This window comes from Rousettus aegyptiacus, unplaced genomic scaffold (genome assembly GCF_014176215.1).
Source record: "Rousettus aegyptiacus isolate mRouAeg1 unplaced genomic scaffold, mRouAeg1.p scaffold_m13_p_7, whole genome shotgun sequence".
NCBI classification, from domain to species: domain Eukaryota; kingdom Metazoa; phylum Chordata; class Mammalia; order Chiroptera; family Pteropodidae; genus Rousettus; species Rousettus aegyptiacus.
In genome coordinates this window covers 27,392,843-27,415,510 of record NW_023416310.1, presented here as the reverse complement: position 1 = coordinate 27,415,510, position 22,668 = coordinate 27,392,843, and the positions used below count along the sequence as shown (strand labels likewise).

General features: G+C 32.8%; 1 protein-coding gene across 3 annotated transcripts in view; it reads left to right on the top strand.

The window, feature by feature from the left end:
• SRBD1 (S1 RNA binding domain 1) overlaps positions 1–22,668 on the top strand; it is a 172,236-nt gene that overhangs the window by 31,671 nt on the left and 117,897 nt on the right. For 2 of the 3 annotated variants that reach the window (XM_016142213.2, XM_016142214.2), the window contains exons 10-14: positions 2,443–2,546; positions 7,219–7,326; positions 10,897–11,054; positions 14,182–14,272; positions 14,953–15,060. In XM_016142213.2, the coding sequence (XP_015997699.2) occupies positions 2,443–2,546; positions 7,219–7,326; positions 10,897–11,054; positions 14,182–14,272; positions 14,953–15,060 (569 nt within the window). The remainder of the gene's footprint in view (positions 1–2,442; positions 2,547–7,218; positions 7,327–10,896; positions 11,055–14,181; positions 14,273–14,952; positions 15,061–22,668) is intronic. The other variant, XM_036224031.1, reaches the window with a different exon arrangement.

Here is a 22,668-nt window from a genome sequence, read left to right as displayed (position 1 = left end):
TTTGCACCTTCTTTCTCCTTTAGGGTTCTTTTGTCGTAAGTTTTGATTAGATTCAAGTGTTTTGAAAAATTCGATTCTGACAATTTTTGCTAATTTGTTACTTTTGTAGAGGGATGGAATTTTGAAGTTCTCTACTCCACTCTTTTGGTGATTTCACACCTAATCACATCTTTAAAGTGTGATATGTATCCTCCTTGTTATATTCCAAAACCAAGATGTGGTTTTAATATTATAAAGTGTCTATCTTATTTAATGCTTTTTTAACTTAAAGTCTATTTTGGTATCGATTGCAGCCTGTGTTTTCTTAATGTATATTGATTACACCCTTGTTTTAATCAGCCCTACATCTATATATGAAATACTTGCCCTTAATCAGGAGACCGTTAGTGTTCTCTGAACCCGGAACCATTTTTTAATTTTTTTTTTCTCCTATCTGCACTTTACTATTATAAGGAGAGGATAATGAAAAAGACTAGAATGTGTTACCTTTTATGTGATATTTACTTTCATTGTTAACAATGTGGTTTTTTAAAACTTATGATGGTACAGATATGAAAAGTATGTGTGTGTGTGTTTGATGTAACATAACATGAAGAGTCTAATTATTCCACAAATATTTCTCAAACACTTATTATATATTGTCATCTATGTATAGATGACATTGTCTCTGCTCTTGAAGATTTGAAATGTTTTACCGTTATATCTAAAGTTGTCAGTTTTACTTTTGAGCATATTGCATTTATCACATCAGGTGAAATGAATACTTTTGATAATTTGAAAAAATGTTAAAAGAGTGAAAATTTACTTGCCTAGGTATAGTCTATTGATAGAGCCTAATGAAAAGACTTTGAAAAGACTTTAACAAAACTAATGACCGACTATACTAAAATTACTTTTGCAGGATTTTATTGTCATGTTTTGTCTCCCTTTTCTGTTGATTTAATTTCATTGCAACTTTAGAAAAAATTTGAGTACTCTCATTCTGTTAAAACCTAGCAATTTACAATAGCCAAGTTATGGAAGCAACCTAAATGCCCACCAACAGACAATTGGGTAAAGAAGTTATGGTTGAGATGATCATGTAATTTTGTTTTTATTGTTATGATGTATTATGGGAATTGATTTTTTTTTTTTTTTTAATGTCAAACCAACTACATAGTCCTGGAATAAATTCTTCTTGATCCTGGTGTATAGTCCTTTTTATATGTTTCTGAGTTTGGTTTACTTATATTTTCTTGAGGACCATTATATCTATATCCATAAGACATGGTGGTTTCCATTTTTTTCTTGTGATGTCCTTGTCATGTGTTGGTATCAGAGTAAATAGAAACAATTGAGAAGCTTTTTTTCCCCCCATGGTATTTTTTTTGGAAGAGTTTGTGAAGAATTGGTATTCTTTAAATGTTTTGTAGAATTCAGCAGTGAAGCCACCTAGCCTTGGACATTTCCTTGTGGGAAAGTTTTAAATTGCTAATTCATCCTTTTGTTGTAAATTCTTTCAGGTTTTCTACTTCTATTTGATTCTGTTTTGGCAACTTACATCTTTTTAGGAATTTGTCCATTTTATTTAAGTGATCTAATTTGGCATACAGTTGTTCATAGTATACTCTTATGATCCTTTTTTTTTGTAGCATCCATGGTAATAGCCTTTCTTTCATTCTTGATTTTGGTAATTAGAATATTTGTCCTTTTATTCTTGGTTAGTCTAGTGAAAGGTATGCCAATTTTATTGGTATTTTCATAGAACCAACTTTTGATTTTGCTGATATTTTCTATTGATTTTTCTGTTCTCTATTTTTGTTAATTTTTCACTTATTTTTATTATTCCCTTCATTCTGCCTGCTTTAGGTTTGTTTTCCCTTTTGTAAGAAGTGTTTTTAATGTGTTTTAAAATGATTGCTCTTTAATATATTAATTAAGAGTACAATCAGGCTGATCTGAGTTTAAATTCTTCCTTTTCTACTTGTTAGCTTTATGATTTGGGAAAACTTAGTCTTGGAAAATTATATAAAATAAAGATGATAATTCATACATCATTGGTGGCCTTAAAGATTAAACAAGATAGCCTATTTAAAGTACTTAGATGGGCCCGACATTTAGTAAGCACTATATATCTTATTTTTTTTTCACAAATATAAAAAGTATATCCTTCTATCACCAGATGATCATTAATTTTCAATTAGTAGAATCTGAACTGAGATTTTGATCATTAAATCACCAGTCTCTTCCAGCGAATGTCATAGGCTTTGTACTTGTATTTTATTTTTTAAGAACTTGAAAAAAGTATTAAGAAATGATTATTCTTACATATATTTTTGGCAGATAAATAATTGATATAGTTCTGGATAATCACCAGATTCGTTCTAGAAATGTCGACTGGTTAAATTGATTATTTTTATATTTTATGAATCATCAGTTTTTGCCATATATGTTTGTACTCAGATTCTGGCAATTAATCGTGGAGAAAATTTGAAGGTACTGACGGTCAAGGTCAACATTCCTGAAGGAGTTAAAAATGAATTCTGTAGGTGGTGCATCCAAAACAGGTCTGTTTATAGATTTTTATAGAATTTCTTTTGTTTCTAAAATACCATACTGAGATCTATATGTGTCGATATGGAAAGATGTCCATTGTATAAAAAACAAACTAATAATGGCAGACCATGGATATAGTATCTTTTTTATATATTTAAAAAATAAATATATATATATATTTAAGTAATAACTGAGAGAGTATATAAGAATTACTAATAGTGGTTATTTCTGGGGAGAGGGACTTTTACTTTAATAATTTTCTGTATGATTTCAATCTTCTATAAAGAGCAGGTCTTCTCTTGTGAAAAAATGAATTAAATACATATTGTATAAAACGTATGTAAAATGTGTTATTAAGGATAATCGAAACAACTTAATTTATTGGATATTGCAATTTCAGCCCCTAAACATATTCTATGTAGTTTACCTAAAATATTTTGTACATTAAGGATGATTAAAACAAACATTAAATTTATTATATATTTCAGAGAAATTTTCAAACTTATATAACTTTTTATTATCTATTTTCATTTGTCAAGGGAACCTTTAAAAATAGTACCACATGTTTGTATTACACTTTTATCTTAATAGTTATGACTTTTCAGCATGTATTTTTTTCCCCACAACAATTTATTTGGTTGATAGAGCAGATTTGTAGCTGCCAATTGATGAATAAGAAAACCAATGGAAAGAGGTAAAGTGGCATGCCTAGCAGTTAGCAGATGGAGATTTTGTATGTGCTAATCACTAACTAGGTCTGTCTGACCTTTGGTTAGATTGCTAGGAATGCTTTCTGAAGAGCTGGATGAATTGTTCTTTGAGAAGAACAAGTTATGTGTACTTTGGGAATTAGCTCTCTTATCCAACAGATTCTGCATTAATTCATTGGAAGCTAGTTTGCCAAAAGCCAATTCCATGAAGGGTCAACTTACTGAATGATGAAATTATAAACCAAGGACCCATCAAGTAAAGCAACCATCTAAATGTTAATCAATAGGTTAATTGCTTAAACCAGTTATGTTATTTTCATACAATGGAATTCTGTGTAACCATTTTGAAAAAGTTGAGATAGAGGTAAAGTTGAGATATAAACATGTCATATTAGGTTAAAAACAGTTTATAATTAGTATTTACAGTATGATTTTTGTAAAGGCAAAAAAAATCTATGTATGCATAGGAAAATGTTTGAAGAGGTATAGTGTACTCTTTAGCTCTGGTGTGAGATTTTAATTTTCTCTTATATGCTTTTCCATGTAGTTGTCATTTTCAAAATGAATGCTTATTTCCTTTATACATAAGTAAATTCCATTAAAAATAAAAAGGAAATAAATACCTAGAAGAAATCCTAGATTTAAAAAATTATATTATGAAATTATATAATTTTAATTTAATATATAATGAAACTTTATAATAGTTTCATAAGAACAAAATCCTAAGTGGCTACATCCGAGTCCGAATTCAAGTTACATTACTCCTGTCTCACACTGTGACTATGAGCATGTTACTAAATTTCTTTGTCAGTGTCATTATCTTTTAAAATGGTGAATAATATCTTTCTCACAGATTTGAGAGCATTAAATGGTATTTCATGTAATTGTTAGGCCTTCAGTGGTATCGATAATTACAGATAGGTGGAATTATTATGCTAATTTTTAGAGCTGTTTTTAATAAATAGATCACAGTAAATTGGGGACAACTTCTAGCTTATTTTTCTATGAATATTTATAGTACTCAATATTAGAATCTGTCTTAAGTTGGTATTAGTTGTGCTTTTAATCTGTTATCTTTATGTCAAGTGAATGTCAAATAATGTTTTTTCTTGTGATTTAGTTGCTTTTTCTTGGCTTTTATTTAATTCAGTTCTACTCCAATTGGATAATTAGTAATAATATTTAACCTATACTATTATACTTTATATCACAGTGGAATAGTGATGTAATTTTCAGTCATGTTCTAGAGGTTTCACTTCATATAGATAATTGAAGAAACACTTCTTTGAGAACTAAACTGAACTAAAAGCTAATTAAAATAGTTCTTTGAGAACTAAAGAACCATTCTCAAAAAATGTTTTTCTTTTAAACACATTAGTATAATTTAAGATTTTTTTTTCAATCTTTCCTCCTCCTCTTTCCCCTCTCCCACCTCCCCCCACTCCTCTTTTCTTTGTTTCTACCTCTCCCACCTTCCACCTCTCCCGTGTAATTATCCATTCAGGTTATGTACTAGATGTTGGGGATCCACCTGTAAACCTGATAAATATACTCTCTTTGGTGACAATGTAGTTTAATGAAGAAGATACTGAACAAATGCTTAGGAGTGAGCTGAGGTTACAAAGAAGTGCAGTGTGTCCCAGGAGTTTGTTATGGGGAACCTTAATGTATCTGGGCTGGATGCCCACATTGGTCAGAGACAAGAGAGGGAGAGGAAGCAACAAGAAGTCAAGATTGAGGCACAGTCCAGATTATACTTAGCTTTCTTAGGCATGCTATTGATTTTGTTCTTTATCTTTAGGTTGATGGGAAGCCAGTAAGAGGTTTAAACAGAGGGATGAAGTAATCAGTTTGTATTTTAAGAAGAACACTCTGGCTGCAGAATAGAGAACTGTTTGAAAGGACCAAGAGTAGGTGTAGGGGCAAAAAATGATGGTGACTTGGACTAGGTGGTAGTAATAGGAAATAGGTCAGCTATGAAGGGTGAAATTGAAGCATCTTCAAGTATAAAATAGACTGTTTAAGGGAGGGGAGCAAGGAGAGGGAGCTGAGCAGTCACACCAAAGGAGGATCTTGAGTTTAAGGAAGACTGTTGGGGCTTCCTGAGAGACTGGGTAGGTAATATTAAGGATTTGTTTTTTTCCCATAAGCAATGGGGAAACCTTGGTTTGGCCTTAAAAGGGAAATGAGCCCAGTAGACATCAAATACATACATTAAAAAAAAAAAATCAATTCATTAGGGTCTTCTTACCTCAAAAGACTATCTTCCTAGCATATTGTCCCATGACCATGTTATCTTTTCCAACTAGCCAAGCTCCATAGCATTGGTGTATGACTCTTAATGATGTGGTCAGTGCCTTATTTTCTAGTTTATCTCCCCAAGCCACCTCTGTCCCCCAAGTCCTGCCATTTCATGCCCTAACATACTAATATACTTACAGTTTTTAACTTACTATTCTCTTTTATGCCAGTAAATTTTTACATATACTACAGTTTTTTTCCCCCCAGAATGCTTTTATTCCTTTGTTTAATCTAATTATATAAACCACAATTTATTTTTAAATATCCATCTCATGTGTTTCTTTTGGGAAGTCTTTCTTGACATTGGGTTCCCCAAAATAACAATAAAAAAATAACAACAATACGTGTCTGATTCATATCCTACTCTTCCCTACTTCTTATGCCCTCAGGTAAAGGTGACAGTAGAGATTAACAGGCATTTGGATAGAAGGAAGGATGTATGTCCTGCCTAAAAGCATTCTCATTCAAATTAAAAGACAAAACTCTATTCTCCTCAATACTCTTTTGTAGAAGGGATTCAGTTAGTTGCAATTAAGTAACTTTGGGTGTATCACATTATAAATGCTTAAATGTTCACTGAAATTTTCTTGCTGAGATAAGTAAGGGAGATGAGAGAATTCCTATGTCTATTCAATGATTAATTAGAAACCATTAATACCTTATTATTCAAGAGCCATTGAAGGGCAAGGTCAGAGATGCTGTAAATGGATGAAAACACAGAAGGTTAGGGCTGAATTAATTTGTTATAGGTTGCATTTTCTCTTACTGTTCTTTTTCCAGTGTCCACTAACAGTCTGTTCTCTGCCGTTTATATTCATCAGCATACATTCATATATGCAGATATACTTGCCTGGTAGAACCGTACAGTCTGAGCAATGGTGTAGAGTAACAAGAGGCAAGGGGGGAAGCAAGAGTTTCTCCTTTGATCAATCTACTTTAACTCTCAGGAAGAAATAAGTAAATGGGAAAAGAAGGATACAGTGTCTGTTTTGGCTCTGGCTGCCATAACAAAGTACCATAGGCTAGGTGGCTTAAACAACAGAAATTTCTTTTCTCACAGTTCTGGAGGCTGTGAAGTCCAAGATCCAGGTACAGGCTGATTTGGGTTTTGATAAGGGCCCTCTTTTTGACTTGCGGATAGCTGCTTTTCCACTATGTTCTCACTTGGTATGGAGAGGGAAAGACCTTTATGATCTCTCTTCTTATAACACTAATCCTATCATTAGGGGCCTACTCTCATAACCTCTTCTAAACCAAATTATATCCCAAAAGCCTGTCTCCAAATACCATCCCATTGGGGGTTAGGTCTTAAACATGTGAATTTGGGGGGACACAGTTTAGTCCATAGCAATGTTTTAGTAATTTTTGATAATTTTCTTATATCTTAAGATTTTGACAATTATTAATAATGTTTTGGAGACACTTCCCAAAATAGGAAAGTTTCCCTTAAGTTTTTCATGTGACCATGGTTACTAGGTTTTTAAAAATAAGAACTCTAGATGTCATAGTTAATAATTTCCAGACATCACAGTCTCTCCTTACAAATTATGGTACTTGGGCTTCAATAAAGTTTCTCCCCCTTTTTCAGTTCCATTTCTGCTCCCCTCTTTTAGGAGCTCTTTCTTGGTCTCATTATTAATTAGTAAATTAGTTTTTCTTTTCATTTTTGCAGATGGAGACCACGTAGCTTTGCAAGGCCAGAGTTAATGAAGATCTTAAACAAATCACTGGATGATTCCTTTAAACGCCTCATTTGTCCTCTCCTCTGTAGAGAGTTAAGGTATGCATCTTGTCTAATTTTGTGTAACGTTCATTATTATGTGTGGTAATAGGCCTATTAAAATAAAGCATGTAGTAAATATTTTTGATCTATTAACTAGATCAAAGAACTGAGTCACAATCACAGTTTTAAATTTAAGCCTAAATTTTAATTTGTAGAGGCATTCATATGCATAGATCAAAAAACAGTTCTTAATTATGATATACTTTTCAAATCTCGACCACTTAATGTGTACCCCTTCCAGTTCTGTAATATCCATCTTGCAGTTTGACAACCAAGCTAAACAAATGGTTTTATTGATGAGAGTTGGCTTGGGAGAAACAAACTAAGAACTTAATGGAGAAGTTAGTTGGAAGCAGTTTTTAGAGGTAGGAGAGCCAAAAAAAGCATAAGGAAACCAGTGGAGCACATGATGAATTTATTACTATGAAGAGAAAAAGCTAATGTTTTTCACCCTAAATGGGAGTTGTTGGATGAGTAATCATCATCAGTGATGAGAAGATATTAAGAGATTATTAAAGCGACCATGTAGATGGACTAGCAGAAGGACTATTTACAAAGAACAGCAAAAGAGGTGAGGTTCAGAGTTGTTTTTAGGGGAAGAGGTGGAAAGAAAAGTAATGTCAGGAAGCAAAAATGCCCTTCTCTTCTTCTCTGTAGCCTTTGTCTTGGTAGGCAATTTTTAGAAACCAGACATTTCTTTATATATTCCTTCCTATGTTATATAGATTTTCTTCATTTTCACTTGTTTATAGGTTTCTTCATTTTCATTCGTTTATAGGTTTCAGCAAGGTTTATCTGGGAAGTGTAGGTTTCTAGTTATCTTTTCAAACGCATTAGAATTTATAACAGCCTTTATGATGTGTGTCTGTTTTTCTTTTACTGTACCTGGCCATTAACTTTGGAGGTATTTAGAGCAGGGAGTGAGGAGGTACTATTTAAAGAGACACATAAAAAGACACATAGTTCTTTTGTCTATCTTCTTGTCAAAGTAATTCATTCTCTTGATTTATCCCTATTGTTTCTTTTGGAATCATTTCATTTCAAGCCTGTGTGAAGTAACTTTTTTTCCTTTTGAGTGCTGAGGCATCAAATTTAAAAATTTAAAAATAAAGATTCTCTTCTTAATGAAGGGGAAAAAATTATTTAAAATTTTATTTCCTTTTGCCTATTTTTCTTTTATCTTGTTTTTTCATGTTGCATATAATGTCCAGTGGCACATTGACATTTTTGCATGTATTTGACTTAACGTAGCTTCACTGCTTGTGGAATAATTTCATTGAGGTTTAATAAAAGTAGTTTAGTGTGGGATTGTTTAATGTATAATCCTTCTCCGACTTCTATTAGCAGTGGCAAGTAAGAGCACTTTCCTTTTTTAAAAAAAATGCTTGTGGTTAAAAAAATATCCTACTTCATTCCATAAATTGGTTTGCAGACAGTGTCTACAGATATGTCTCTTGATAGAAATATTGTAATTACCTGAACAGCAGTTGAGGGGGAAAGCTCCCAATGGATTTTTTTAAATTACTTTAATTCTCTAAAAAATTTGTCCTAATGTAGAAAAATTGAAAGACTTTGTAGAACACAAAGAAAAAAAAACACATAATTTCACTACCTAGAGATAACTATCAGAAAACAGACTTTTCTCCCTTCATGTGTATGTATTAAAAGAAATCATATAGACTATCGTTATTTTGCAGTCATTTTATTTCTTTGACTATTTATGATGGGTAGTCTACTTCTGCATTTCTTATTTCTGTGACTGTCATGACCATTCATCCATATGTCATTTTTCACCCCTACCTCTTCAATCCATCAGTTACCAAGTGTCATCTATTTTACCATCTTTTATTATATTTTGAATTTTGCCACCTCTTTATCACCATGGTTACTAGGGAATAGCTGGATCTATCTGTGGTCAGTTCAAGACATCATTATTTCTTGTCTGAATTACTATACTAGGGTCTTGGATGACCTCTGACTTGTATTTTGCAATACATATTCCACATTGCCATCTTAAAATTTCCATTAGATTATCTCATACTCTTCTACTTAAAATTCTTGAATAGATCATCTTCATCTCTAGGATAAAATCCAACCTCTTTAGAAGAAGATACATGACCCTTTGTGATCTGGTTTCTTTTGGCCTTTGCAACCTTATGTCTTGGTATTTCTTTTTACTATAGCATATGAAATTACTTGCTTTTTCTATAATGAGCCATGAGCCTTTACATATATATGCTGCTTCTATTGCCTGGAGTATCTTCTCCATGTCTTCCATCTACTCTTCCTACTTTTGTCTTCCCGACTGTTATTTATTGTTCTTGATTCATCTGAGAAGAGATCACTTAAAAAGTCTTTCTATTTTAGCTATTCCTCCCATGCATTTCCATTAATATAACACTAATGATTGTTATTTGCTTTCTGTTTATTTTTCTGTTTCTTCCATTAAACAGTGGTCTTCAGAGCAGGGATCTCCTCTTTTCAGCTTTGTATCTCTCACACCAATAATGGTGCCTTATGTAAGACTGACAACAAATGCTCGCTCAGTAAGTAAAGGTAAAAATGAAGATCTAGAAATACTCATAATGACACTTTTCATGTTGCCTGGCTGAAAACAGGGAGAATGGCTGTGAAATGTTAGAGATGAAAGAAAAGCCTTAAACTGAATTAAGCCAGAAAAGGAAATATTAATTAGTTGTGTGTGCCTTCAGATATGTAAATAATTCTACCTCAACAATGATATGAAATGTGCTTTAAATTGCTCTTTTACTCTCGATTTTCTTGTGGCCAATGACATACATTTTTTTAAACCTGGTCTAATAGAAAAGACATACTCTTTATAATTTCTTACGAATTTCAGGAGATAATATTTTGTTAAGTAAACAAATGGTGTGAAACTTAATTTACAAATGCCTTTAAGTACTTTATAGACATATACTTTTATCCTAGAAGTTTTAAAATTTCTAATAACTTTTAATAATATCTCTGGATAAAATTAGGAAATTTCTGTGGTTCTAGACTGGTATTAGTAACTGTGATCATATCACTGTGAGAATGACATGGGGATAGATGTAGGAGTTGGAATAGAGTAAGAAGTTAAGATTGAGTTATGTATAGGTGAAGGTACTGATGATGGAGGAGGCTACTTAGGATTTGGTAATTTATCACTAATTATGCGTTTATATTTTTAATCAGTTGATAAACTTTAATATGACATGCCATGTGATGTCCAAATCTTCATACATTTTGACTCTCTCATATACACAGATGTGTATATATATAAATTTTGTATATAAGGGAGATCAGATAAAGATGGAGTACAGGTAAAACAAATAGAAGGTTTTATACCATAAAATTATTTACGGTATCTCATATTAGTGCAGTTAGCAAAAGTAGACTATATAATTTTGTCTATAATGTTTGTTCTTGTGGTCATTTTGTTATAATAAAAGTTCCTTGAGGAGTAACTGTATAAAAGGAATTCTGTTCTTTTTCTGGAAGAAAATTTGACTTAGTGAAAGACTAAATACATTTCTCTGTTTTTTCTTCTTTTTTTTTTTTCAAAAGAGCCAAACTAACATCAGATGCAGAGAAGGAATCAGTAATGATGTTTGGACGCAACCTTCGTCAGCTTCTTTTAACGAGCCCTGTTCCAGGGCGCACTTTGATGGGAGTGGATCCTGGTTACAAACATGGTTGCAAATTAGCTATAATTTCTCCTACCAGTAAGCATATCTTTCAGCTTTTTATATAAAAGTTGTTTGATTGGTCATACATTCATTTTATATATTCATGAGGATTTGGAAATAATGTTAATTTTCAAAGCTTAGAAAATAGTCTTCTCACATACAATAATATGGGGACCAGAGGTTCAAACTTTATATCATCTTATTTGTTGACAAAAATCCTCAGCATGTTGCCATCATTTATGCTCTTCCCTAAATCCCAATGAAGGGATGGAAGATGAACCAGACTCAGACTTTAATAACTCTATCACCTCATCAATTTCTATTTATCATGATACATTTAGGTATGATATATTTTAATTCTGTATATATCTTAAATACCACAAGATATCCTTATTGTTTTGTCCAGTGATTTTTTTTCTATTACTCATATATTTGTGCTTTCTGTTACTCTTCACTTTCTTCTGAATTTCTGTTTTCATTGAGATCATTTTTTTCCTGCCTGAAACTCTAGGCAATTACCTTTAATGTGAATCAGCTGGTGACAAATCATCTCCGTTATTTTTCTGACAAAGCTTCTGATTTGCCTTTAGTTTTGAAGAATATTTTTGCTTGGTGTATGATTCAAAACTGATAGTGCTTTAAACATGTCATTCCATTTTGGTTTTTTGGGGGGTGGGGACAGGGATGTGTTTGTTTTGGCTACTGTGGTTTCTGTCGAGTCAGCTAAAAATATTGTTTCCTCTGACTGCTAAGATTTTTCTCTTTGTGGTTTTGAGAAGTTTTCTTACAATTTGCTGAGTTCTGCGTGTGTATTATTTATTTTCATTTTTTGGCATGAATTCTGTTCGGAGTTTGTAGAGGTTTTTGCATCTCTTTCTGGAATTCCAATTACATGTGTATTAGACCTTTCAACTTCCTCTTTCTTCTATAGTCCATTCTTTTGTTTTCTAGTGCCTGGCTTTAAGTTAATTTAACTTTCTATTCTGCTGTGCCTTATCTGCTATTAAATCCATCCATTGAGTTCTTTAAGTTATTATGTTCTTAAGTTTTGGAATTTCCATTTGATACTTACTAAAAATAAATTACAGTTCTGTGGTGAGCTTCTTCACCTTTTAATATTTTTTGATCTTTTCAATTTTTCTTATTTTTACCTTTCATATCGCTTAAGGCATTTACTATTATATATATTTGTTTGTTTGTTTCTTTGGTTTAGGTTTTCAATTCTGAAGTAACTTTTTCTTTCATATCTAGTACCTTTCTGAGTTTTCATCTCATTTCTGAGGTTTTCTAATTCTGATTTCTAATATTCTCATTTTCCATAATTTTTTTTGCTGCTTGATTTTATATATTGGGTTACAATATTTCTGTTTGTAAGCAAGGACATCATACTAGTCTTTTATTTCTTATTTTAAAAAATTATCATTCTGTATGAAATTTGTTTATGATTCTTTTCTGTTGGTTAGTGTTACATAAAATTCCTCAACTTTTAGGATGGAAGGCTAGGTCACGAAAGGTTTTCTAGCTGTATATCTTTGTAACTATCACTTCTGTTTTTTTCTATATTATTGAGAAAAAAGCTTTTATATCTATGTGGATAGAGAGATTATCTTATACATTCTAGAGTCTGCTTCCCTATTGCCTTCCCACCTTTTACCTTGACCTTTTTTTTCCTTTGCTCATACTATCCTTACCTTGCTCAATGTGGATATGATTTGTAACAATTCTCAGTGCAGGGTTTTGTTTAAAAAATAATATTCTACTTTTGATAGTTTCAAGAGTTCATAGAGATCAGAGTTTTCCAATCCTTTCCGAACTTACTGAGCAGCCTTTGTAATGATCTATAAATTAGAGTTTGTACAGATTTTTCCTAGTTTCATCTCCTGTTCTCAAATGCACCTGTAGTGATTTCCTCAGAAGTACCTTTTGACATTTTTGGAATTTTTCCGATCTCAGGTTTATGAGCTACTCTGTTGCTTCTCTCTGCTCCCTCCCATAGAAATACTGATTCCTGTGGGTCTTGGTAGTTGTTAGTGCATTGTTTTTATCTGCTCATCTTTTGGATTTTGTGGGGATTCTTTGTTATAGATAGTCATAGATTTCTGAATTTGCTGTTCTAGTTGCTCTCTTTTTCTGCTATGCAATTTTACAATAAATAGGAAGAATATTTTATCACTGTTTTTTCCTACATCTATTGAGCTGTCATACAGCTTTTATCTTTTCCTGTGTTTGTATTGCTTACAGGATGATTCTTTTTTAAATTTTACACACACACACACACACACACACACACACACACACACATCTTCTGTCTTTTTGGTGAGCATCACTTTTTCAAGAATTTATCCATTTCATTATTTAATCTAAATTAACATGGAGTTGTTTATGGTAGTCTCTCTGCAGTCTAGCTTTTAAATCTGTGCTCGAATCTTTAGTTCTAGCCCCTTTTCATTTTTAATATAATTTATTTGTGTTACCCTTTTTATGATTAGTATTGCTAAAAGATATGTGTTTTTCTTAAGTGATTTTTAATTTTAAACTTCAGTGGTCCTCTCTGTTATGTTTTTTTTTTTCTATTTCATTAATTTCTGCTTTTAACTTATTTCCTTCTCTTTCTCTAAGATTGTTCTATTGTTCTTTTTCTAACTTTCTTATTTGGTCACTCAGCTCATTATTTCTATTCTTTAGGTAGATATCCTTAAATATTTAAATGTATTTTAACTGAAATATAATACAGAAAAGCCCACAATTCATAAATATGCAGCTGGAAAAAACTACACAAGGTAAAGATATCTACATATCTACAACCTGATGAAAAAATAGAATAGTATCACAATGTGTCTAATATATAGTAAATATTCAGTAAATGTTAGCTTTTCCTGTTATTAATGTTAAGTGTTATTAAAAACCAATTAATTTTCATTTAGGTATCATGATATTATTTAGTTAATAATGGTTTTAAGTAGTAAAATAGAGTCCTTATAACTTTGGAAGTAACAGAATTTCAGAGTGCTTAGGGGAATCTGATTTAGTGAATAGGAATGATTCAGACTACATTTTAAAAGAGGAACTGGTTCCTTTTTCTCTTTAATTTAGCTTAATCATTGGTGTGTTATGTTTTGGAATTTCTTACAAATTGGCTTATTCTTTTCATTTTTTTTCTAAGGTCAGATACTTCATACTGATGTGGTTTACTTGCACTGTGGACAAGGCTTCCGAGAGGCAGAGAAAATTAAGAGGCTTTTGCTGAATTTCAAGTATGAGAATAACTTTTTGAGTACTTTAGTGGTTCAGCCAATCAGAGATTCTTTTGATGCCCCTAATTTGGAGGGAGGGGTTAAGGAAAGTGCCTTGACGAGAGATAAAGAACAGTGTAAAACCATGCTGGTGCAAATTGCTGGAGATCTCTACATTTGGAGTCTCCAGAGGAATGCTCCTCCCTTCTGCCATCTTCACTAAACAAAGGTGGTAATATGAGCAAAAGTGGGAATTGAATTCTTCTCTTTGGGCCTATACTTCCTCCTTCCCTCCCTACTTTCTCTTCTGGGTTTGAGGAGTAGATGTGGTAGTAGTTAGAAGCTTCAGAAATTATTGGACAACATATCACATAATTCAGCCATAATGTTTTTATTATGGCTTACAGTGCTCCAGAGTTCACTTACTCATGTGTAAATTTAGATGGGAAGAAAGCTGACTATTCTTGAGATTGTGTGACAGTAAAATATTTTTCCACTGCCTGCTATACCAAATGCAGAGGTATTGTCTTTTATTCTACATAAGTTTGTCTCCGTTATAAAATGGTAGAGAGGCTGCTTGGATATATGAGAGAATATGAGCATCATAAAATAGTATTTGTGCATTCTGTACATTTTCTCCCGATTGATCTAGATGCATGCCTTGAGCTCATCCAGTTTCTCATCCTGTTTCTCCCTTGAAGCTGCAGCACAGTGGTGATTGGAAATGGAACTGCCTGCCGAGAAACAGAAGCTTACTTTGCTGACCTGATAATGAAAAATTACTTTGCACCACTGGATGTTGTTTACTGGTAAGGACGTTAGGAATGCTTGTTTTCTTTGAAAGGCAAAGGAACTTCTAAAGTTTCTTCTGTGATGTTTTCTCTCTTCTGTTTTTAAGATACACATATTATTGGTGCCAAAACCTCCTCTTAATGTTTACAAGAGCTTTGCAGGGCAATGTAAAATGTCCGTCTCTTAGAGAAATTTGTATTTCAGTATCCTGAAGCCTCTCACAAAAGCAGCAAAATAGGGCCTACTTAGTTTTATGGCATTTTCCAGACTGTACATTATATGAAGACACTAATTAACTACTGACTAATATATAGGACTGTGGGTAAGTTTGTCTTCTCTCAAAGTTTTGATGCCTGTGAATCGGTGGCCTCCAGAACTGAGAGCCAAAATAAATATCACAAATTAAAAGCATTCCTTTCATTTAACATTGTTTCCTTGTTTTCCCCTTGGACCTCAACTAGCCATGCTTACCTTTTCCCGACTACAGTAGAATATTAAGTTCTAAAGGCTTTAATTCTAGGAGAGAAGATAGTTATAATAGCTGATATCTAGGGGGAGTGTGCAACATCCATCTCCCACTGCTTTTCGAGAAATTTAACAACAAAGTATAGCCCCACTGATGAGTATGTGACTGACAGGATCAACAGAATAACAGCAACAACAACAACAAAATCCAACACAGTGAAGAAGAGTCCTAAGATTCATTTAGATTGGGCAGAAGAGAACAGGCTTGTATGTAGTGTAGTATTCCATGTGCCAAGCGTTTAATATATGTATATTTTCAAGAAACTATCACCACAATCAAGAAAATGAACATGTACCCATTACCCCCCTGAATTCCCTTGTATTCCTGCATAATCCACCCTTCCTGCTCCCTCTTTTCCCCAGGCAACCTCCGATTTACTTTCTGTAGCTGTAGATTAATTTACATTTTCTGAACTTGTAAGTAAATGGAATCATACACTATTATTTATGCTTTTGCTAGCTTCTTTCACTCTATACCATTATATTCGGATTCATCCATAATGTTGCATGTCAGTTTGTTCTTTTTCTTACTGAGTAAAATTCCATTGTATGGTTAAATCACAATTAGTTTATTCATTTACATGCCGATGAACATTTGGATTGTTTCTGGTTTGGGCTATTACAAATAGAACTGTATGAGCATTCCTGTACAAGTCTTTGTGAGGACATATGCTTTCATTTCTCTTGAGTAAATAAGTAAGAGTGGAATGGCTGTGTTGTATGGTAAGTGTATGTTTAAGATACTGCCACACGATTTTCTAAACTAGTTGTACCATATTACCTAACCACCAGCAATGTATCAGAGTTCGATTTTTCAGATTCTCTTCAATCTGCCTCATAGTGGTCAGTCTTTGAACTTTTGCTATCCTAATGAATATCCAGTGATATCTCACTGTAATTTTAATCTACATTCCTTAGCAATCAATGATATTAAGCATCTTCATTTGCTTTTTTGCTTTCTATATATCTTCTTTGGTAAAATATCTGTCCATATATTCTTTCCATTAAATAATTGGATTATTTTTCCTCCTATCATTCATAGTATTTTGTATTTATTCTCAATACAAGTCCTTTGTCAGATACCTGTTTTGTATACACTTCTCCCAGTCTGTAACTTACTTCCATTTGTTTTAAAATTGGTCTTTTGAAAAAGCAAACATTTAAAATTTTGATTAAGTCCAATTTATCAATTTTTTTTTGTGTAGTTCTTGCTTTTTGTATCCTATTTAAATAATGTTTGGAAAAATGAAGGTCACTATGATTTTCCTGTATGTTTTGTTTTAGAAGTTTTATAGTTTTAACTATTTCATTTTGGCTTGTAATCCATTTAAAGTTAATTTTTATATGTAGTATGAACTCTTTTTTGCTTATGGCTATGGATTATTCAAGCACCATTAGTTGACTGATTTTCCTTTTCCTGTTTAATCGCTTTGGCATCTTTGTTGAAAATCAGCTGAACATATACATGGGTATTTATTTATGGAGTCTATTCTGTTTAATTGACCTGTATATCTTTAAACTAATCTATGCATCTTTAATACCATCAGTGCTGATTTGTATAACTTAATACGTCATGAAATGAGATAGTATGAGCTCTTCAATTTTGTTCTTTTTAAAAATTGCCATGGGTATTCTAGGCCCCTTGTACTTATACATAAATTGTAGAATCAAGCTTTCTCCATATGGGCCAGCTGGGATTTTGATTGGGATTAAGTTGACTCTACAGTTTAATTTATAAAGAATTGACATCTATCTATTTAATTTTTAATTTCAATTATATTTTTTCATTTCTAGAAACTATATATTTTCAAGTCTGCTTGATCATTCTTATAGTTTTTTGTTCCTGAATATATTTCAAACATCTTTTATTTCCTTAAGCATACTAAGCATTGTTATTTTACAGTCTGTGTGATCATTCTGGTATCTAAAAATCCTTACAAATCTGTCTATGCTATCTGTTGGTACTTCTGTTTCTGCTCTGCAGTGTTGTGTTTTCCCTTCTATCCAATTATTTTTATCGAAAAGTTGTTTTCCTGAAACTTTATCTGTGGGAATTCATTGAGACCTGGATTGATAGTGAGTTGCTTCGAAGAGGATTTGCATTTGCTTCTGCCAGGCTCCTGTAGACACTACCAGTTTGAGAATCACTTAAATTAAATTCTCAGCTTGAGACTTTTTGTTGGCCACCCAGGTAGTGTGAATTTAGGCTGCAAACTAGATAGATGATTTATGGTTCCATATTTTCATCAGAGATTCTCCCTGTGACAAGGTTTGGGATAGTCCATTTTCATTGCTATATCCCAGGGGCAGGCTATAGTGAGTTTCTTTCTCTTAGCTCCTTAGACTGGGGTGTTAACCCTTTGGGATGTCAGCTTTAGATATGTGTGGGTTGTTGGGGAAAATCTGTTATTAACTACCATTTTAAGTAGACTCTGAGGTTTGTCTTCTCATCCTCTAGTTCTATGAAGCTTTCTGGGGCCATGAACAGAGAAAATAAAATTCACCTGGTTTAGCAAATGTCCTTAGGTGAAAGAAAGCTTTAGAAATCAAGGTTTTCACATTTACTTTATTTTTTTTAGCTCGAGTATTTCTTTCTTGCTAATTCACTGATGTGTTTAAGATGTATTATATCTAGGATTTTTAGTTGTTTTCAATAAAATATTTATCCAGGTAGTTAATCTTCCAAATAACAGGTAAAGAAGGTCACTACTTGATTTTCTATTTTCAATCTACTTTAAATTTAAAATTTGATGTTTTCCGATATCACACATAAATTCTAAGGGAAAATTAGATGATCATTTTTAATTATTTCAATTTGTACTTTTGGATTTAAAATACTTGTTTCTTTTCTTCTGGGTATGAATGCCTATTGAAACATGCACATGACATTATTCTCTGGCAATTTAATATTCTTTATTTACAAAGCATATTGAAAAGAGATTTTTAAAATTCCAGGAAAATACAAAGAGGAAAATAAAAATAATTTGTAATCTCACCACTCAGGATGGCGTTAATATTTTTATATATTTTGTTTTAGGTTTTTTACTTATATATTCATTTATTCAACAAGTATTTATCACATATAAATATTTAATTGTACGAGATAGACTCAGTAAGATGCAAGAAGAAATAACTTTTTATTTACTGTCCCACTCCTTATTCAACTGATGTTTAGAGTAGACTTTTCATCCCTGGCTGAAATGATGGACAGGTCTCAGCTTTTTCAGTCTGTCTTAGTTATTAAAACAATCTCATTTCAGCAATTGACATATCTTCTCTACGGCAATAATCAAAGCTGAAAACTTAATATAAATTAAATTCCACATCAGGTCTGTTTCACTCTGGGAAACCTGCTTTTCTTAAGGGTTTGCAGGTGGCATGGTTAGCTTCCGCTTTCTCTTTGTTTATTTGTCTTTCTTCCCTACTCACTAGCTGAATTTTTTGATCCTTGCAAGTTTAGTCTTCAGAATTGAGAATAGGGAAAAGGAGCATAGTCTTACAAAAGTGGGGACAATTGCAATCTGAGTGTAGGGCCCTGTGGGTGGCGTAAATACAATTGCTGATTTATTCTTTTATGGGGTGTTTTTGAAGAACTTTTTTGTTTGTTTGTTTTCTGGTATTTTCCCCAACCAATTTTTGAACTGCAGTGTGGTTCTTGTGGCAGATATACTTGGCAGATACCTTCTCTGGCTGACCAGTTTTGACTTCCTTTCTCCAGAGCCAGGCTTAAGGCAGGTTGTTCTTGTCTTGGTCACTCCACTACCCAGTCCTCTTGGACAGAATCTCTCTATACCTCCTGTAGCTGGCACAAGCTGGTGCTCGCCCTTTCTCCCCCTCCCTTCCTCCCTCTTTCCCTTCCTCTTTCTCTCTCCATCCCTACCTTTCTTCCTCCCTCTCTCTCTCTCTCTCTCATGTGTATGTATTCTCTTTCTTTTATCATGCTCACGTATTTATCCCAGGGAGGCCCCTTTCACTTAGCATAGGGTCTTTGTTATCCTCCTCCACGTGAGATGTTGGGGCAACAGGAGAAATGCCATAGCATTCCAACAATATTCTTAAAGAAAAATCTCTTTCAGCTCTTTAACTTCCTTCTGTCCCTCACCTCAAACACACATGTATTTTATAGAATGAAGTTGAGTGATTGCTAATGCTGGCAAAACAGACTTTTGGGACTTCAGCCAGAATGGAAGCCTGTGCTCTCATATCAGCAAAGCATTGTTATCACCCAAACTATGTGGCAAGCACAGTGCTGTGTGCTGCAAGTAAGAGCTGTGAGCAAGACAAAGTACTTGTCTTCTCAAAGGTTTATTCTAGTGGGGAAAACAGACAAAAAGGTAAATGTGTGTTTATATGTACTATGTTAATTAAAGATGAATTCTATTTAGAGAATTAAAAGCAAGGTAAGGGATAGCGACAAGTGCAATTTTTAGATAGTTGTAGTTATAACCATATTTATTTCTTGGTGATAGGTATTCTACTTGTGTAATATGGTATATGACATATATTTTAAGACATCACCTAAGCTGAAGTAAGGCTTGCTGAATTTGTCCTCATTTATTCATATATTCTAGATTCACTTCCTCATTATCCTCAATTTTTCATGTCATATGACCCTATAGCTATATTTTTCAAATTGTAAGGTTGGAATTTAATTGGTGGAAGGTGACATCAATATAGTAGATCGCAATCAGCATTTTTAAAAAAATTTAATACAATATGAAATACAATTTATCTTATGTGGTAAGGCTAAGTATTGTTACATGAATATTTGTTTTGGTTACATATATGTATTGTATACGGGGTTGTGATGTAAAGTGTATTTATTTTATTAGTTTCAAATACACAGTACATTGGTTAGACATTTATATAGTTTACGAAGTGATCCCCCCAATTACTCTATTACCCATCAGGCTCTACTTATAGCCATTACAGTACTGCTTATTGCATTCCCTATGTCATACTCCCCATCCCTCTGACCATCTCTCAACTAATTTTTTAAAGTGTATTTCTTATTGTAATGATGGTCAGAAAGTTTGAGAAACATTGCTTTATGCACTCCCATATTTGAATCTCTAAAAATGAAAGGTAATAGATAAGATTGTAATAATCCCTAATGAGAAGTTGGGACACTCAGCATTATAATTTAGACTACCCTATAAAATCGCAAAAGATCCTCTTAAGGAAAGAGAATAGGGCAAGAGTTCTCAGAACACATTGAGATATGTGAGCTGGACTAATGTGCTCTGCCAGTAAAATTAGAAATGACAGTCCTTTCTAATTCTTTGGGAAAAAGTTAAATTAATAGGAAGAATTGTCTCAAATTTCCTGTCAAAGAAAACTTTCCAAACACTTTATTAACACAGTCAAAATTTTATTGAAATCTTTTTGCAAGGTAAGGCTTCTGGTAGGCTAATTCAGAGATGCACTCTTGGTAACAAAAATTTTATAGAATGAGAGTGTAATATAAGATAATAACATTGGAAAAAAAAGTTTGGATGACTGGTTTGCTAACTCTTATACCCATTAAAACATATCAGAAAATTGCTTAAGCTAAGTGTTCTATCGAAAATGCTTACATATTTACTAGAAGAAGGTTATGAATTAAATTACACAAAAAAGATTCTTTACCAAAGTGTGGATCAATTTTTATTTTATTTTATACAAATTTTATTTTATACAAATACATTTTTCATAATTTTTAAATGTTTGCTTTCATAATTTTTAAATGTTTGATTTATCCCTTGTGTATTTAATCACATTATTTAAAATGCGCACATTTCATCATGTTCTGAATGGAGCATGTTGACTTCCAGGGGCTTTGCCACTAGAAAAAGATTTGGAGCTAAAAGTAAATCAATTTGTATGTACTGGGTGCAAACTTTCTTGTCAGGTGTGGATTCTATAAGGACATATGTAAAGCTGAAAAAAGTATAAATCATCAAGGATATATGTAAGAAAAGATCTGCTCAAAACAGTACTGGAAGACTAAAGCTTAAATCCTGAATTCCCTCCCTTAGCTGCCTGCCTCCAGGTCCTAAGCATAGCATAAAATGTTTGTAATGATTACCTTAGAAAAAAAGAGTTGGAAAAGAGATCCCACTGCTTATAGATAATGCCATCATCCTAATCAGTGGGTAAGAGAAAGTGAAATATCTCACTTCCTCTCAATTTGTGAGATAGAATGATTTCAGGGCTGAAAAGGTAGACTATAAACATAAATGAAAAAAAACCAGAATGTAACTAAAATAGGGAGATAGTAAGAGAACTTCTCTTTCTATTTTATCTTGTGGCCTAGATGAAACATTTTCTCGAGTTCCAGGTGAACTTGTGAATTGAATTTTGGTACCACTGTTTGTAAAATTGAGAAATTGTGGAAGATGGACAGATATTATTTTGATGTTCCAAAAGAGAAATGTGATAGGTTATGCAAATGACTGTTGAGTGTGATCTTTATCAAGCAAGATTATTATTAAATGATAAAAAGATGGTTTATGAACGCTTAGGAAGGAACAATAGAACAGTAACCTCTGGAAATCAGCATGCATTTCTTAAAACATTTTGGTCTTATCCCATTTCATTTTCTGTTAGGAAAACTGGGCAGATAGACACATCTAGCTATTAGCAAATCTTTTGATAATTTCTTGATAACTTCATGGAGAAGCTAAAGAATTAGAGATTTGGTTATGTCGCTCCCAAAAAGATATTGATTACCTAATGGATTGATGTCTGATATATGGTCTCTAGGAGCATACCACAGACACTGTATTAGTTAACATTTTAACCAATAATTTAGTTAAGGTTTGGAGGCATGCTTTTCAGGTTTGTGGACATAGAGATGTATTAGAATCAGAATCGGAAAAGTTTTTGAAATACTTGAGTTGTCGAACCCAGTCTAACAAGATGAACAGTAATGGGGATAAAGACTTTTGTGATACTAGATGGAATTTTCCATAGAGATTTTAATGGGATGATTTCTAAGGTTTCCTTGCAGTCCGATGGGTGGAGATTCTAACAGGATAACATGCAGCCAATTGCCCATGTCCCAAACCACCTAGACCTAATTTGTTCTAGTTTAAAGAAGTTTATTTTCTAAGAAATCA